Source organism: Esox lucius, chromosome 12 (assembly GCF_011004845.1).
Source record: "Esox lucius isolate fEsoLuc1 chromosome 12, fEsoLuc1.pri, whole genome shotgun sequence".
Lineage (NCBI taxonomy): Eukaryota > Metazoa > Chordata > Actinopteri > Esociformes > Esocidae > Esox > Esox lucius.
The window spans coordinates 388,582-408,373 of NC_047580.1; the positions used below are offsets into that span (position 1 = coordinate 388,582).

The 19,792-nt window shown below is 40.6% G+C and overlaps 1 protein-coding gene across 1 annotated transcript; it reads right to left on the reverse strand.

Annotated features, from left to right (window-relative positions):
* Window positions 1–2,363: 2,363 nt before the first annotated feature.
* On the reverse strand, window positions 2,364–19,778 carry ddx20 (DEAD (Asp-Glu-Ala-Asp) box polypeptide 20). Its single transcript, XM_013132500.3, has 11 exons — window positions 19,274–19,778; window positions 14,115–14,209; window positions 10,049–10,217; window positions 7,095–7,209; window positions 6,805–6,947; window positions 5,164–5,302; window positions 4,948–5,006; window positions 4,759–4,841; window positions 4,517–4,622; window positions 4,014–4,115; window positions 2,364–3,900 (listed from the first exon to the last, which is right to left on the reverse strand). Exons 1-11 carry the CDS (start codon window positions 19,467–19,469, stop codon window positions 2,714–2,716), a joined length of 2,394 nt encoding a protein of 797 aa, XP_012987954.2. The 5' UTR covers window positions 19,470–19,778; the 3' UTR covers window positions 2,364–2,713.
* Between the last annotated feature and the right edge of the window lie 14 nt (window positions 19,779–19,792).

The window sequence follows — 19,792 nt, forward strand, 5'->3', positions numbered from 1 at the left end:
TACTTGCAACTTCAGTTTTAGCTCATATTACAAACAATTAATATTTTCCTTCATTGCTTACAACAGTTCACAACAGTTCACTAACTTATACAATCAATATATCTACAATGGTCATACCACAGAAACAACCTGTTCCTTATCCATCGTGCCCCGTTGTGTATATGCCTCTATCCTGTCCTAAGACTGATTTTCTACATCTACCCCCATCCTGCTAAAGATTCACGTTTACCTCAGCACCTCATACTTCCTTTACCACAACACAACCAACATTCCTTTTCTTATCTAAACATGGGTACTCAATACTTTAATCAATAAGAATGCATCCGTTCAAGAAACTTTCATAGCAATAGGCATCACAACAATGTTAGAGTTTTTATCATTCTACATTTCAGACCGTAGTATGAAATGAAAATTGCCAGACTTAAAGCAAGCAAAATATATATCCCCTCATGATGTACAGACATATCTAGAGCACCTGATATGTCAAGACTTACAACACAAGTGAAAGATGATATGTACTACAGCCCTGCTCCAGCGATACTGTCCTGGTCGTTTTCATTCCAACACCATGTACAGTGGGGCAAAAAAGTATTTAGTCAGCCACCAATTGTGCAAGTTCTCCCAGTTAAAAAGATGAGAGGCCTGTCATTTTCATAATAGGTACCCTTCAACTATGTAGGATTTTTAATGAATTCATTGGTAAATTCCTCGATAAAATAAGTATTTGGTCACCTACAAACAAGCAAGATCCAAAGAACACCATACCTACTGTGAAGCATGGGGGTGGAAACATCATGCTTTGGGGCTGTTTTCCTGCTAAGGGACCAGGACGACTGATCCGTGTAAAGGAAAGAATGAATGCGGCCATGTATCGTGAGATTGAGTGAAAACCTCCTTCCATCAGCAAGGGCATTGAAGATGAAACGCGGCTGGGTCTTTCAGCATGACAATGATCCCAAACACACCGCCCGGGCAACGAAGGAGTGGCTTCGTAAGAAGCATTTCAAGGTCCTGGAGTGGCCTAGCCAGTCACCAGATCTCAACCCCATAGAAAATCTTTGGAGGGAAAGTCTGTGTTGCCCAGCGACAGCCCCAAAACATCACTGCTCTAGAGGAGATCTGCATGGAGGAATGGGCCAAAATACCAGCAACAGTGTGTGAAAACTTACAGTAAATGTTTGACCTCTGTCATTGCCAACAAAGGGTATATAACAAAGTACTGAGATTAACTTTTGTTATTGACCAAATAATTATTTTCCACCATAATTTACCAATACATTCATAAAAAATCCTACAATGTGATTTTCTAGAAAAATAAATCTAATTTTGTCTCTCATAGTTGAAGTGTACCTATGATGAAAATTACAGGCCCCTCCTCTTTCTAAGTGGGAAAACCTGCACAATGGGTGGCTGACTAAATACTTTTTTGCACCACTGTATAGGTAAACTATTCACTCATGAAATACAAATGAATTAGGAAATGGAAACGTGTACAAGCAAAATAAACACTTGGTCACAAATAAACCCAATGATTACTTTAAAAGTTATAATTTTTAACCCAACGGTAATAGTGATCAGAGTGATGAAAGACAGTTCTCCAACTCTTTATCAATTATGGCTTTAATATGGGCGCTACGCAACCAAAGTGTTTTCACAATGCACTATATTATTCTCCTCCTATACTTGGGTGAATGTGAGATACATAGGGTTGTCAAATTAGCAGATCATGACATTAATTATGAACAAAATCAATATAAACAAAACTCCCACATACATAGCATAATGACATTTCCTTAAGTAATTCTACAGTTCGTTTTTCTCTTTTACGAAGCTAGCTCACATCAATGCTAGAGCTAACAACCAAGATGCGATTCATCACTTGCTAGCAAAGCACAGACGAGAAGTTCACACGAAACGTTATTCAGACGTTCCATTATACACGATCATCGACGCGGAGACAGCTTCCCAAGGTTGATTAAATGCACGAATCACACCTCATAAACACCCCTCATAGGTGCGGGTAGTCAGGGTGCGCAACGCGTATGTTTGTTGTATGAATGCAGTCACAAGCAACAGTAGAGCTGGAGAAGCACTTTTCTTTACTACGACCTGTTTACAGAGTGACAGTTCAACTCTTTGATGAAATGAGTGCAACCAAGAGTGAAACTGAAATCGATCCTATTGACGCTAGAATCGATTTCAAGACGTATCTGTAGCATCAATATTTTCGGATCGATCCGCTCACACCTATTACACAGTATACAGAAATTTTTCAGATGCGGGCCTGGGACTATCTGAAATGGTAGGAATTCATCCAGATCCAGATAAATAGAATAACATTGTGTTAATGCAAAAACAAGTACTTCAGCTTTAAGTGTATCTTTATTAGAAAAGTCAAATAATTTACAGTGTTAAGGTAAAAATAATACTGCATGCAGTAAATTCTGCACCTTGTAGTAAACAACTGTAGTAACAACAAGGGCAAAATTGCCTAAGGAACTGCTCACTTATTCAAATCTTCTCATCCTTAGCTGCTTTTAAAGAGATTCCTCGCATTTGCAGCATCCTAATTAGTTTTAAACATTAAATGTGTTTAGCTGGGTTAAATACCCAATGTGGGGGCAGCAGACACTCAGTGGACATGTATGTACTTCTTGTCCTGTTTAAGTAGAATATTAACACAGACTCTCAGGCATGCGCATGAAGCCCTGCATTACTGTTTGAGCAGCTCCTCCATGTACACAGAGTTCATACGGTAAGCCGCCATCCAACTGGATGCCATAATGTGGTAGCCATGGTAACCCTGGTGGCAAAAGGGGGGCATGGAAGCGTAGTGCTGCTCCCAGGCTGTGTAGCAGGCCCTCCAGCAATCCTCATAACCCTCTTCTTCCCTCATGACCTCCTTCACTCCATGACTCTCCCTACCTAGATCAGACTGCTTCCTCCAGCTCTTCTCCTTTACTTCCTTCTCACCAACTGCCCTCCCCAGCTGATCACCTTCGCTGGGTATAGTGCTTCCAATTCTCCCCTTAGGCCTGGGTGTGGTCTGTTGGTTGGGCTGGGTTGCCGATGGTGGGTTGGATGGAGACACTGTTGGAGCAAACAATTCTTTCCTACCTGCATGCACCACAGTGAATTGCTCTGCAGAATGGGTCAGAATAACTGGTTTGTTTTTAGCTCCTCCGGTTTGATCTGTACAGCTCTGCGGTGACTTGTCCGCTGCCCAGACGTCATCCATGTCCAGATCAGAGCTGGACCTGCCAGAAGTCAAACCCAAGGATGAGGGGTGAGAGTTTTTCTTAAGAGGTGGCATTTGGCGGGTAGATGACTCTCTTTTCCGGGTCATGTGGGTGTTGGTGAGCGGCACATCATCATTCTCAAGTGTGTGTGAGTCATCGTGGTCTTCCTGACCATTACATCCATAATGGTTCTCTCTTTGACCTTTGAACTGTCGGATAACCTCCACTGACCTGCCTGGCCCCTCCCGGATGAAGCACAGGAAGTCCAGCTCTGCATCCTGGAAGGTCATGAAGCGTGAGCTTTGACTTTTAAAGGCACTTAGCGGAAAGATCTTAGGTAGCGCATCCTGTTGCTCCTTCCTTGACATAGGTTGGGAGGCCCCAGGGCCTACTGAAGCCAGGGAAGAAGGTAGGACATGAATGGCAGGGGACACCTTTTTGGGCTTCATCCTGACTTTAGCCCAAGGCTTGGCTGTATACTGGCTCTCAGGGCCCTCTTGGTAGACATCCTGGTCCCTGGAGGGTTTAGTAGCCTGGTGATCCATTTCAGCCCTTCTCCCCTTCACCTTGGGGAACACTTGAGAGTCGGTACCTGGCGTCAGGGCCCCCACAGTGACATCCCAGTCACAGGGCTCCTGCATCAGCCCTGGCTCTATGGGTTCTGGAAAAAATAATTACATATCAACACAGCAAACATCTGAAATATTCTCCACTTGTTTCAAGTAAAAAAATAAGTCACCATCAACTAACATCTCAAGTAAATCCAGATTTTACCTGGGAGAGCATACAGACTCAGGTTACACTTCTGAGCGATGGCCAAAATCTTGTTTTCCTCCTCTCCATGACAACAGTATGTAACTGCCAGTCCGTGAGTACCTGGACAAAAGAACTCTCGTTAAGAGGTGACATTTTTACAGCACGTAGCAAAAGTGTGTTATCATCCTGATTTTAGTAGACATGAAGTCCCCTAACATTCCAGGAAAAACTGACAACTCTATCCTGCCAATTTAATTTACTGGACCCCACAAGGAGAAATGCTATTTTTGTATATTTGGTTATGTTAGAGTATATCTTAAATTGGGCTTAGTTTTAGGTATTTGGGGGGAAGGTTTAACATTAGGTTAAATTAAATACTTAAATTAGATTCTGTCTGCGTGCGTGTATTAATTATATTATACTTGACCAATTAGCCACAAGAACTGAATTAAATTAGAAAAGAAGAATTGCAGTCAAAGCATTTTAAATGCCAAATGGCTGCCATTGCCTGCACAACTCACCAAACCGTCCAGCCCGGCCAATACGGTGCATGTAGGTTTCCCAGTCCTGAGGAATGTCCAAATTGATCACCAGATTCACCTTCTCAGCATCGATACCCCTGGAGGTCTGGGACAGAGGAGAGAGACAGGTACAACATATTTCAAAGACTGGTACAGAACCATTTTGTTTCAATTTTATTTTTTAAATATTATAATCTAAATGAGAGAAATGTGGTGTCAGGTCAAGTAATTGCTCTACTCACCAGGTCAGTGGAGATGAGTATTCTACACTGGTACTGCTTCAATTTGGACATGGCCTCCATTCGCTGGTCTTGGCTCAGACAACCTGTAAGCAAACAGACATTACATGTAATCAGGCATGAAAACCACCCAGACTAAGCAGGTTGAAACCCAGCATGAACACTGCCTCTAACTGGCCCTGGGTCCCTCACCTGAGATACAGACTGCAGGCAGGCCCTTGGAAGACAAGATGTCTGCTAGATGCTGGGCTCTGGGGAGAGAAAACAAATTGTGGAATAGAAAGTTGAGTATATAGTAGCCTATACAGATTTGAACACGACAAGTGTCGTTACACTGCACAAAAAAATAAAAACTATAAAAAGAGAGTTTGGCTAAGGTTAAACAAATGACCTCTATTAGTGCCCAACCTGGTATGTAGGTTAGAAAACACTAGTGCCTGATTAAAGGGCACTTTACTGAACAGGTCCAGCAAGTGCAAAACCTTCTCTTCAAACACCATGTGGGGTACGGCATGGGAGCGCACCAACTTGTAGTACTGCCTCAAACCTGAAGGTAGAGGCAAGACATATCTCAGTGAAATAAACACAGAACCCAAATTCATTCAGGTTTTTGTGATGTAAAAGAATGAGACAAAGAAAAATCAGGTCAGAACTTTTTCCACTTTTAATGTGACCTATAATGTGAACAATTCAATTGAAAAACAAATCTTCAAAAGGGGAAAAATGAAAAATAACAACCTTACAATAACCTGGTTGCACAAGTGTGCACACCCTCATAACTGGGGATGTAGCCGTGTTCAGAAATAAATAAAAGTAATTACACACCAGCAATCATATAAAGTGACTGATTAATCACAAATAAAGTTCAGCTGTTCTAGTAGGATGTTCCTGACATTTTCTTAGTTGCATCTCAGAGCAAAAGCCATGGTCCGCAGAAAGCTTCCAAAGCATCAGAGGGATCTCATTGTTGAAAGATATCAGTCAGGATAACAGTACAAAATAATTTCCAAAGCATTAAATATACCATGGAACACAGTGAAGACAGACATAATCAAGTGGGGAAAATATGGCACAACAGAGACATTACCAAGCACTGGATGTCCCTCCAATATTGATGAAAAGATGAGAAGAAAACTGGTCAGGGAGGCTTCCAAGAGGCCTAGAGCAAAATTAAAGGAACTGCAGGAATTTCTGGCAAGTACTGGCTGTGTGCTACATTCTTCATATGAAAAAAAACAAACATCCAAGCCCGACTGAAGTTTGCAAAAACAAACAAGTCCCCCAAAAGCAATGTGTTATGGTCTGATGAAACCAAGGTTGAACTTTTTGACCATAATTCCGAAAGGTGTGTTAGGTGCAAAAACATGGTGCACATCACCCAAAGAACACCATACCCACAGTGAAGCATGGTGGTGCCAGCATTATGCTTTGGTGCTGTTTTTCTTCAGCTGGAACTGGGGCCTTAGTCAGGGTGGAGGGAATTATGAACAGTTCCAAATACCAGGCAATTTTGGCACAAAACCTTAAGGCGTCCATTAGAAAGCTGAAGACGAAGAGGAAGTTCAGCCAGAGCACAGACCTGAATCCAATTGAACATCTGTGGGATGATTAGAAGAGGGCTGTGCACAGGAGATGTCCTCGCAATCTGACAGATTTGGAGCGCTTTTGCAAAGAAGAGTGGGCTAATTGCCACGTCACGATGTGCCATGCAAATAGACTCCTACCCTAAATGACTGAGTGCTGTAATAAAATCAAAAGGTGCTACAACAAAGTATTAGTTTAAGGGTGCGCATACTTATGTAACCAGGTTATTGTTGTTGTTTTATTCTCCCCCTCAAAGATTTCAGTTTGTTTTTTCCATTGAATTGTTCACATTGTAAGTCACATTAAAGGTGGAAAAATATCTGACATGATTTATCGCTCTCATTCTTTTACATCACAAGAACCTGGCATTTTAACAGGGGCGTGTAGACTTTCTATATACACTGTATTAAATGCAATGCATTCATTAGCTGTGTTTAAAAGGTTGAACTGACTTGAGGTACTGACCTATGAGTCCAGGATCAGAGGGATTTAGCCTGACAAAGGTGGGCTCTCGCATGTAGCAGGCTAGGTGCTGAGCTAAGGATTCTGGGTAGGTGGCAGACAGGGCCAACATCTGTTTGTTGACAGGCAGAGAGGAGAAGATCCAACTAGAGAGATAAACAGAAATTTGTTTAAGAACTGTGTGTATGTAAGCACCACACATGGGAAGCAGAACTCCCCACAAAGACACTAAAACCTAATAATTTTGGATTTTTTTTGCCAGTGTGTGGATTGTTTGCCTGTCAGTCGCTCACTTGATCTGGTCCTGGAAGCTGCCTTCCTCTAGAAGTTTGTCAGCCTCATCCAACACAAACAGGCGGATGCTGGCTGTAACCAAATGACCCAGCTCAATCAGCTGTTTGATACGCCCTGAATAAGACAGAATGCATCGACACAAAAAAGCAGTTTAGCCATGCTTGTATTCTTCTAAGACAGCGGTTCCCAAACTTTATTTCCTGCGCACCCCCTTCTATGTCCCAACCGGGTTGGCGCACCCCCAATCCCCACTTCAAAAAAAAAAAACACAAAAAAGCTTTGTTTTATCGCCATATAAAGACTCATGTTTAATCATGCGCAAATAACCAGAACACGCATGACAATAACAACATCAACAAAGTTTCAATATAATGCAACAAAGCAGAGATGGGGACAAGTCACACATGGCCAAGTCCAAGCAAGTCTCAAGTCTTAACCATCAAGTCTCGAGTCAAGTCTCAAGTCACAGTTCAGTTAAATCAAGCAAGTCAAGTCAAGGGTTCACCCTAAGCAAGTCAAGTCGAGTCCTTATAAGTTTCAAGTCAAGTCAAGTCACAGTACTAAAGAGATGAACACACGCACACACACTGTCCTCTGTTTCTGACGTGCACTTGGTGCGAAGCTCGATTTCAAAATCAAATATTTTTCTCCTCCGCTGTACAATTTTTTGGGGGGACGAAGCGGAGGGATCTTGAATCAGCCTGAAGGGGTTGTATTCGCTATTACAACCGCCTCGCTATACCTTATCCCGCTTATTACATGGCTACCTACCAAATAAATCAATAATTTGACACAAAATATTGATTTCAAAAGGAATTTATTGATTTAAAAACGATTGTATTGCTTCCTCTAAAGAAAATAGTCCGTTCCGTCTCTGGTTAGAATCCTGCTGCGTCCATAGCAACGCGCTGTTTTTAATGGCAACGGTCTGTTATCAAGAAATAACATGCATTCTTTACTGGAATTCAGCCAATACATGTAATAAGGGCTAATAATAACAACCGTATAAACTAATTATTGTGACTGAAAAACTGCCTAATATGTAATTACGCTGTAATTGTATGAGTAAAAAAATAAAACGTCTTCGAAATGTTTAGGTGCTATAATCACATCGGCGCCTCCATGTTAGCCTTTCATGCAGTAGAGTTAACTTATGGTGTAAGCACAATGCTTTTTAGTTTCCACACGCAGTCCACAAACACTTGAAAATGCGCACATTTAATACAGACATTATGGCCTACATGTAATAATATACATGCCCGCTCATTTTAAGATGCCCATCAACATTAAAATTCAGGCTATGCCACTGTTATAGTCAAATTCCCTTACATCTATTTACCAGATGTATTCTGTAATGATAATGGTCACATTTCTAACAAGAAAAAATAAAATAAAATATGCAACCAAGGCCAAATTATGACAAACAAAAGATTAATTCATTACTTAATCATTATAGATCTTAGTGAAACTGAGATTACTTTCTTACCTTTCCTTGTAGTTCTTAAAATGATGAATGAAATTTGACGTTGTTGCATATTTTGCATCTGGCAAATCTTTTTTTATTCACACAGTCCAGTCCAAGTCCTTGTATCCAAACGATACTATTTGTGGAGCTCGACTAACGTTACTGTCTGCCATGTTGGCACGTTTTGAATTGTGCAGCGTTAAAGGCACATATCCTGATTAGTGCTGCTGATGTCAAAACATATAAAATAATTTTATTGCTGTTTGTTTATTATAAGTTCAAGTCATTGTCGAGTCTTTCACTTCAAGTCAAGTCAAGTCTCAAGTAACTTGTTCTCAAGTCAAAGTCAAGTCAAGTCATTTTCATACTTTAATCAAGCAAGTCACAAGTCCTGAAAAGTGTAAGCTTGTGCGTAGCTTTGTTGCAGAGGTGGGGGACTCGAGTCACATGACTTGACTCGAGTCCCCCACCTCTGCAACAAAGCTACGCACAAGCTTACACTTTTAAGAGGACAAGTGACAGACAGGCTCAGAAAGCACGGTTATTTTCAGCTGCGTAAAAGAAACATTGCAGCAATAGCAGGCTAGGCCTATTTAATGACCGTGGAGCTAGCATCATCATCATCATCATCATCATCATCATCATCATCATCATCATCATCATCATCATCATAACACAACGGTTATGGAAATTAGAATGACAGACAGTACAATGCATTTAATTAAATTGCCATGTTTCGTGTGCAGGTGACGACGGAGATAAGACGGCTTCAGACAGCTGTTTGCTAGAACTTCACTGCACAACACGCACTGAGGCTTTGGGCAATCTGTATCGCCGATCCAAGTGAAGCCCAGACCCAGATAATTGTCATTGTATTTCCTTCTTTTTTTCCCCGTCTGGTGTTCACCCTCATCACCTTTTTTTTGCCATCTCCTTCCCTCCTCTTCGGTTTCCTTCGGCGCAACTTCTGACTCCCGCTCATTTTCTCTCTCTATTTTCTCTGTCCCTGTTTTGCTTCCAAATCTTCACTCTCTTGGTTCCTCTCCTCTTTCGTGACTAACAACTTTATAATTAGACGTCCCACTTGACAGTTTCCCTGATTTCAGCCAGTTAAGCATATTTATTGTATATATTGTATAATGTATATGGAATGAATGAATGAAACGAGTCGGCACGCTTATAGTAGCGGCTGCAGTGCATTAAAAAAAAGCAGTGCATAGAAGACAGCAGCTGTCTTCTTCTACGTTTCTAAAAATAAAACAAATTATAGTTTTTTATTTAAAATAAAAGCGATTATGGAAATGTTTACTGTTCATGTTTTTTTATTGTATGGGAAAATCCTACTTAAAAAAACAGACCGCCATTACATTTTTCCTCTCGCGCACCCCCTGGTGGCAGCTCGCGTACCCCTGGGGGTGCGCGTACCACACTTTGGGAATCCCTGTTCTAAGACAAAGCAACTGTATAGAATTTCCTATGGTAACTAACCTGGTGATCCAACAGCAATGTGGCACTTCTTGAGACTGATCTTGTCCTGGCTGACAGAAGTGCCCCCAATGAAGACATGACACTGTAGGCCTTCCATGGCACTGCCTATAGCCATCACCACAGAGTGGATCTGCACCGCTATCTCACGGGTTGGGGCAAGCACCAGCACCTGTTATTGGAATAGGTAGGTGGAACAGTAGTTAACGAATGTTTGATATCCAAGGTGTACCTGTAATCTGGAATAGGGCTGGCACAACTAAGAGGTAAAATGAATTAACGTCAATTAAAAAATATATATATATTTGGGTAGACACAGGCTTTCGCTATGTACTACAGTGTTACAGTGAATAATCTCTCTTCTTGAATGCATTGTTGGGTTGTGCATTAAGGAAAAAGTCACTGTAGCACAACTAAAACTAGTGCGAGTGAGGATTGTTAACAGAATAAAAAAAAATTATACTGACTGTATTGTTTAGTAGTGCATATAGCATTTGCAGGAGTACAAACTGGTGACATACTTGCACTTGCGGGCTGGGTTTACAGATCAGCATGTACACTAACAATTTCCCATGTTCCTGATTTGATGGATCAGGCCATGAGTATTAGGGATGCACCGATGCATCGGTTGGACATCGGTATCGGCCAATATTTGCCTTGTTAACTGCCATCGGCCATCGGGAAATAAATATGACATTCGCCGATGTGGAGAATTTTATAAAAAAAATTTTTTGGCGGGAGGGGTGGGGGTGGGGAGATACCGAGGCGGAAGAGGGCACCCGTGAACTCTCTTCAGTAACTTAGATTAAACAAAGAAGATGGCGGTCGTGTGGCAATATTTTAAAGTTTCAGAGAAAGATCAGCGTTTTGCAGTTTGCAATACGTGTTCCGTTGAAATCTCAAGAGGGGGTCTGTTAGAAAGTCATTTAACACAACAAATCTCATTGGACATTTGAGAAGCAGGCACGAGGCGGTGTACGGGGATTACCTGCAAGCAGACCAAAAACGGAAAAATGAAGCCGCTAAGGAAGCGCAAACCCCCGTTAAGGCTCAGACTTCAATTGACACAGCGTTTGAGAAAGCCAAACAGCTGCCTCCAGACAGCACCAAAGCGAAACAGATAACAAACAAGGTGATGGAGTTCATAGCTTTAGATGACAAGCCTTTCTCTGTAGTGGAGGACGTGGGTTTTCGGAGTCTGATGAAGTTTATGGAGCCACGCTACACGCTGCCGAGCCGACGTCACTTTGCCGAGGTCTGTCTCCCCGAAATACACAACATTGTGGCCACGCACATTCATGAGCTACTGGCTTGCGACATCGCTGCAATCAGTTTCACCACTGATATATGGAGTTCAGATGTAAGCCCTGTGAGCATGCTTAGCCTCACGGCACAGTGGATTAATAAGGACTTCAACCTGGTAAAGGCAGTGTTGCACTCCCAGGAGTTTGCAGGTACCCACTCAGCATCTGCTATCTCGGAGGCTTTTGAGAAAATGTTCCAGACGTGGAAAATCGACAAAACCAGAGTGCATGCTGTCGTGAGAGATAATGCTAAGAATATGAAAAAAGCTATGATGGACAGTGTTCTGGCTAGTTTTGGCAGTATGGCGCACACACTGCAACTGGCAATTCATGACGGTGTTTTTAGCCAGCGCAGCCTCACTGATATTGTGTCTATATGCCGAAAAATCGTCGGCCACTTTAAACACTCACCCCTTGCCTATTCACGTCTCCAGGCTGTGCAAATCCAGTTGGGAATGAAACCAAAAAGGCTGCAGCAAGATGTTTCCACACGCTGGAATAGTACATTTTATATGATGGAGAGCTTGCTGGAACAAAAGCGCGCACTTGCTACATATGCCGCAGACTACGACCTCCCGGCCACTCTAACTGCGCACCAGTGGCAATTAATTGAAAACTTTATAACACTCCTCTCCCCATTTGAACAATTGACGAGAGAAGTTAGCTCATCAGAAGCATCAGCTGCAGATGTCCTCCCCTCTGTGACAGCCCTGAGACGTCTTCTGAGTAAGCAGGCTGACACCGATCACGGCGTTAAAACAACAAAGACCTCATTATTAGAGGCTATAAATAGACGCTTCGATCAAATCCAGTACGATCCCATGTTCTGCATTGCCACCTATTTGGATCCCAGATACAAGGATCGTTACTTTGATGAGGATGTTAAACAACGCGCTTGAGAAATACTTGAGGCACACCTGTTGGCTGATGCCGGTGCAGAGGATGTGACGCGCGATGGAGAGCGCGCACATCACACAGAGCGCAAAAGGCAACGATCCGACAGAACAGGGCCCTCCCTGCATGATGTGTTTGAGGAGATTCTGGAAGAAAATGGATCAGAGAGGACAAGTACCTCGTCTGTATCCCAACAACTGGGTATTTTCCTGTCAGAGATCACTATTCCGAGAGGTGAGAGCGCACTTTGCTATTGGAGAAATAACCATCTGCGTTTTCCAGAACTCGCACAAATAGCACGCAAATACCTTAGTGCGCCATGCACCAGCGTAGAGAGTGAGCGGTTATTCAGCTCTGTGTCTCATGTCTTAGATGAAAAGAGAAATAGGCTTTGCTGTGACAAGGCAGAGATGCTTATCTTTGTAAAGAAAAACATGCATCTTATTAAGAAGTTGGCCAGAGATACAGCAGGTGACTTATGTGTCATTAATGATCAGAAGTGGAGGTACTGTTTTGTTTTATAAAATGCCCCGTGTTCGAGCCTGTGAGTTCTGAAAACGTAATGTTTTATTCTGCATGAGAAATACACAAGGTGAAAGATAGCCCTATTTATGTTTGCATTTATGAATAACATAATTTATTTATTTAAATAATATAATTTATTTATTTCACTTGTTTTTGCATTTACACTTGAAGTATTTTTTTTTTATTTATCAGAAAAATATTTTTTATTGGGCCATGAAAATAATCTCATTGAGAACATTTTTGTTTATTCTGTATGAGAAATACACAAGGTGAAAGATAGCCCTATTTATTTTTGCATTCATGAATAACATAATTTATTTATTTTAATAACATATTATTTAGCCTATTTCACTTGTTTTTACATTAACACTTGATGTTGTTTTTTTTTATTTTATTTTTCATCAGAAAAAATATTTTTTATTGGGCCATGAAAATAATCTCATTGTTTAAGTTTTTGTTTATCAGGCTAAAATCACTCAAATAATTTTGTTGGGCAATGTACTGCTGAAACAATCTTTTCATTGATTACTATTAGTTAGCAGTCAAAGGTTTTTGAATGTTATATTTTTCAGAAAATAACTTGTTATAAATAAGATTATAACTGTCAACCAGAAAGTGACAATAAAGGTGTTTTTTGTTTCATAAATTGGTCTGATTGAATTTGTGCTCATTCTAGGATAGTGTGATCAAGAGCCAAAAGACTTTTGTAGCACAAAAGGAATAAATAACAAAAAAAAAAAAAAGCATCGGCCATCGGCCAAATTGTTATGTTAAACATCGGTATCGGTATCGGCCCAGAATTTCCCAATCGGTGCATCCCTAATGAGTATACCAGAAACTTAGAGCAAAAGGCATCCCTAATCAACCAGCATTTCAGGTTACACATCAGCTATTATGGCAGTCAAAGAATTTTAGGCAGTCATTAAAAGTTAAGGTTTCAAAGGTTATCTGAAAATGGGAAGAGACTGCTATCCTAGCCCAATGAGGGGTCAGGACTGAAGAGTTGACTGTGGATCAGGAACTGCCTACTGTTTAGGCTGGGACCGCCAAGAGCCCAAAAGTGGCAGAAAGGAAAACCTGGGTAGGGATGTAGCATTTCAGCATTGCCTGAAAGTAGGGAAACTCTTGGGTCTGTGTAGGTAGGCACCATTGCCTTGTAATCGATACAATCTTCAAAAGGAAGCCAGTGAAGTGTACAAAAAAAGGGGTGACATGGGAAAACTTGGGAAGGTTGAACACCAGGCAGTCCACTGCATCCTGAAAAAGTTGCAGGGGTTCGGTGGCACACACAAGGAGCCTGAGCAGAGGCCTAGCTGCTTGTAAACTTTAAATCATATGGAACAAACCTGTATGGCAGGGTTCTCCATCACCAGTGAGTCCAGGGCAATGGTAGAGAACACACAGGTCTTCCCTGTACCAGACTTGGCTTGCACTATCAGATCTGGAACACAACACACAGCCCTATGAAGTAAATTCCAAAACACCCAAAACCATATCTGCTGCTGAATTATTTTTTTTAAATAATAACAGACTACAGTTCAAAAGTTTGGGGTCACTTAGAAATGCTGTTGTTTACCATGAAAACGTACATAAAATGAGTTTGAATAGGAAATATAGCAAAATGAATAGGAAATAATCATTGACAATTGCCTTATAACAAAAAACCTAAACTATGTCAAGTGGAACATGGCATTCAGGAATTTGAGAAAAGTTAAGGAGCCAGGAATCCAAATAAGAATATCAACATGCAACACCAAGCAGGTCAGTATTTACCCTGATCCCAACTGAATGGGAAAAGGTACATCCAGAAAGAGGTACCAGGAAGGTGCTGCTATACCTTTTATTTTCCCCCATGAAATGACCCTTTATATGGATTCTTTAATGAGTAATTCTCAGTGCCATGTTCCACTTCAGATATTCAGGTTTTTTGTTATAAGGCAATTTGCATAGGCAAAATTCTGGTATAGAGTATTGCACAAAAGCCAATGGAGTGGGTGGGTAAAAAAGTGCTGCTAGCTATACCTTATATTTCCCCCCATTAACTGACACTGCATGGATTATTTGTACAATACTGACTAATTCTCAAATTCTATGCTCCATGTCCATGTCCGTATTCGGCTATCAATGTATTGAACAGGAGCCAATGGAGTGGGGATGCGGGGCTAAGAAAGTGCTGCTAGCTATACCCTCTATTTTCAAATGCCTACCTTCAACTGTCAACGGCACGTTGGAGAAAAATGCTGCTTGGTGAATACATAGTAAAACTGTACGAGGCAGTAACAAAGTAATTGTTACGTTAATATTTTTGTTCAATCTCGTAACCATACGTCCTAGGCACCAATTCAGACCTGGGACTAACTACTACGTAAAATAAGTGTATTGGCCCCCGTGTACAAACATATATTTATCTTAAGTTCTCGACGCAGCAGGGGCTAGCTCAATTTGCGGCATCAGCAGCTCGCAGTGGCATTTCCGGTGGCAGGTTGAGATGCCACGGCATCTTCCCCGTTAGCAGTGGCATTTCCGGTGGCAGGTTGAGTTAGCAGTGGCATTTTTAGTGGCATGTTGAGTTAGCAGTGGCATTTTTAGTGGCATGTTGAGTTAGTAGTGGCATTTTTAATGGCAGGTTGAGTTAACAGTGGCATTTTAGGGGCATGTTGAGATGCCACGGCATCTTCCCCGTTAGCAGTGGCATTTATAGTGGCAGGTTGAGATGCCGGTGGCAGGTTGAGATGCCAATGATTTTTCCTGAGATGCCACGGCATCTTTCGCCGTTTATATGGTATTTCTGGTGGCAGCCTGAGATGCCACAAATTTACTAGACCGATTATGGGGTAGAACGGTGGCAAACAAGGGCTGTGTCCGAAATCACCCACTGCTCAATATATACAACCAAACCAGTAGCCTGTCGTAATGTAGAGGAAAAAGCATATCCAACTGCAACTGCTGGTGTTTGTAGCATTTGCTAGTGAGATACCTTATAGTTTATAATTGTTAATATTTGCCAGTATTACACTTGGTAGCATTTCCATGACCCTATTTCTTCATTTTTTTCAACGTTTCTTTGATTATTTATAATATTTTATTTGTATTACAGTCTGTTGTGTTGCAGTGCTAAGGAAAGAAATTGGTGGTAGCCTATGTTTATTTTTTTATTTAAAATACAGACAATAAGACAAAAAAATATTCTTAGCCTTTACCCACATATCAGCAGCTAGTTTGCTAGTTACATGTCCATTGAATCCAGTGTAACATTTAATCTAAGTTCAATGTTTCGAAATGAAAAGATGTAAAAACACAGCCATTTTCTGCAATGCTTTTGTCTTAAACAGAGACAAAATCCTGGAGGCTGTTAAAGCAGAAGACCTTATGACAGATGAAGAGATCACAGTAAAAACAAGGTTACAATGTACAAGGTTTTTAGTATGAGGTGGCATTCACAACTTTTACAAGGCTGGTAAAAACTGAATCAACTTCTAAAAATACTTTTATATTATACTATTATAGGATCTGGAGAAAAACCTGCTAAGTGGGCATGTTCTGTCTAACAAAATGTATCTGTGGAAACACAAAGGATTTGATCCTCTCCTCAGAAAACATTACAGCAAACATGTGACTTTATTCAATGACATGAAGGTATGTAGACTGTTCTCTTTTGGTCTTATTTGTGGACAACTCCTGGTCTTCAATCGCAATCACAATAGTATGTGACTGGAACATACATTGAAGTCATGGATCTTTACAGATATATTCCATATCACAATGAAAATGTTTAGCATATCAACTATTTGTATTTGAAAGACCAAATTTATAAGAACCTTATATAAGGACAACATGACGAAGAAAGCTATAGTAACCGAGCACATTAACTATTTTGATTTTGAAACTAATATCCTGTCATTTTTGGGAAGGAAACCTTTTTAGTCAGATGAATGCTGGTTATACAGGGAAGGATTGACATTACTTTTCAGGCAGAGGAGGGGGAACGGGAGTAATGAATAATTAAAATGTTGCCTTGACTGTGCAACATTTTACAATTTTCTTTGTTAACCCTTCTTAATATCCCCTGTCAAATTGTTTTCATGCTTTTTACTAACTTAATACCACAGACAGACGAGGTTTATCCAGAGACTAGAAAAAATACTGATAGTACCTGGAACTGTAGTTGAGAAGCAGCTATTCATAACAGAGGTCATTTTGCCAGAGGTAAAATAATGAGGATATGTAATGTTTACAAATAATACAACTACATTTACAGGACAACTAATTACTGAGTAAGTTATGCCATACAACAAGTGTCACTCGATTTTGGATAATTTGGAGAACATAATTTCCAGAATACATACCACAACAAGAAAAATAGAATCATGACTTTCTGCTAATAGTTGTTAAAATCAAAACTGAAGTACTTGAGTATGACTATTAAATTTCAGTGAGTACATAAATGTACAGTATACAAGACGAAATACTTTAATGGGTTTGAAGCTGATCATTTCTGGCATGCTTATTATTAAAAATAATTTTATTTTTTTTACGTGTCGTTACCAAGCAGAATCTGTGCTTCTAACCACCACACCTTCAAAGAAAAAGAAAGGGTAGGCTACAGGATGTTCTACCCACAGTGTTAATAAATACAGCATTTGTTGGTACAATTTATTTTAATGTTTCATTCAGATGTACTGTAAATGCTCTATAAGTCTGAAGTCTTGACTTGGGAAAAACATAAATTATCAATAACAGACTTTTTTTACTGCAGGAAAACCTTCTTATCCTAAATAGCCTGGCTGCAGCTGACTGGTGCGATAAGGCAACATTCAACGGAGGACTGAAACTCCCTGCTGCCCTTTTTATGGACAGAGAAGAAAGAAAAGAAGCCATCCAGGAGATGGACACCTGGGATGGGGAACTGGATGAGGATTCTCCAGCAGAACTTTTTACATTCGTTTTGAAAGAAAAAAGGACTACAACAACTTCTGGGAAGAATGTGTTGATAAAAACAATTACAGACTGTTTACAAGATTTGAGGAACAGTGATTGTTAAAATATTTTTATATTGTGTTATATTAAAGAGTTTTGTTCCTAAATACAGTCTAGTAATTCATACCAAGACCTTTGCACATGGTTTTAAATTAGAGTCCTGTGATGCACAGATACGTATAAATAAGCTATAAATGTTGAGGGTTTTAAGTCAATAATTTTGGATAGGTAATCTTTTACAAAATCTTGTTTAATTTACAATCAGAAAGGGACAGCTGCCACAGGGGGGCAGTGGCAATTGCCACAAACATTGGCAGGTGCTTTGCCAAGTGTAAGCCTATAGCCAAAATACTGTTCCAGTAATGTAATCATGCTTTAAACTACAGTCTTTTATATGAGTGAGTAAAGTATTTTGTCATTGCATTTTAAATAAAAAAATAAACATAGGCTACCACCAATTTCTTTCCTTAGCACTGCAACATAACAGACTGTAATACAAATAAAATATTATAAATAATCAAAGAAACGTTGAAAAAAATGAAGAAATAGGGTAATGGAAATGCTACCAAGTGTAATATTGGCAAATTTTAACAATTATAAACTATAAGGTATCTCACTAGCAAATGCTACAAACACAGTTGCAGTCGGATATGCTCTTTCCTCTACATTACGACAGGCTACTGGTTTGGTTGTATATGCTGAGCAGTGGGTGATTTCGGACACAGCCCTTGTTTGCCACCGTTTTACCCCATAATCGGTCTAGTAAATTTGTGGCATCTCAGGCTGCCACCCGAAAATCCCATATGAACGGCAAAAGATGCCGTGACATCTCTGGAAAAATCGTTGTCATCTAAACCTGCCACCGGCATTTCAACATGCCACTAAAAGTGCCACTGTTAACACAACCTGCCACTATAAATGCCATTGCTAACGGGGAAGATGCCGTGGCATCTCAACATGCCACTGCTAACAACATGCCACTACAAATGCCACTGCTAACTCAACATGCCACTATAAATGCCACTGCTAACTCAACATGCCACTATAAATGCCACTGCTAACTCAACCTGCCACTATAAATGCCACTGCTAACGGGGAAGATGCCGTGGCATCTCAACATGCCACTAAAAATGCCACTGCTAACTCAACATGCCCTTGCTAACTCAACCTGCCACCGGAAATGCCACTGCTAACGGGGAAGATGCCGTGGCATCTCAACCTGCCACCGGAAATGCCACTGCGAGCTGCCGATGCCGCAAATTGAGCTAGCTGTCACTCTCTCGACGTCAGTTGTACATTATACCATTCCGAGTTACGCGAACAATACTGCACCTAGCAACTGCTAGGTCTCCCGGGGAAAAAAACTGTTGGCACCCAGTTATACATGTATATAACTTGTATTAAAATAAAGCCTAGCTAGCTAACAATATAAATAGTATCAAGTTGTAGTGTACATTATTAGATACAGCGCTTTACAGTAGTACGTCAGTGAACTAGCTAGAGGGAGAGTGGTGATCAGATCACATACCAAGTCCGCATCGCCCCAGCGGAATTGCTTTGAGCTGGATTGGAGAAGGTTTCTGGAATCCAGAGGCGAATAATCCATCAAGAACAACCTGGGACAACAATAGGGAACTGAAGTCGATACCGTCCGAAAACCGAACATCATCAGTCCGCTTTCGCGTTTCAATATTGTGGGCAGCCTTCTTCATAGAAGCAGCCATGTTTCAAACAATCTGCCTAATATCGCGATATGTTCTTGTTTGTAGGGATTTTGTTCTTTGTGGTTTTATATCTAACTTCACCGCCACCTACTGGATGGTGGTGAATGTAGTAATAATAATAAAAATTGTTATTATAATTTCAACGTATTCTTTTGGGCAAGTTCAGTGGATTTCTAAATCCCTACACAGGCTCCACTAATGTGCTAGCTATTTGATAGAGAAGTAATGAGGAGGGTTTCCATGGTTTTCAATCTTATAGTTTACGGTAGCCAAAGAATACACTGTCAATAAGATCTGTATGTCCTCTAGAAAAGCTGTTCCTC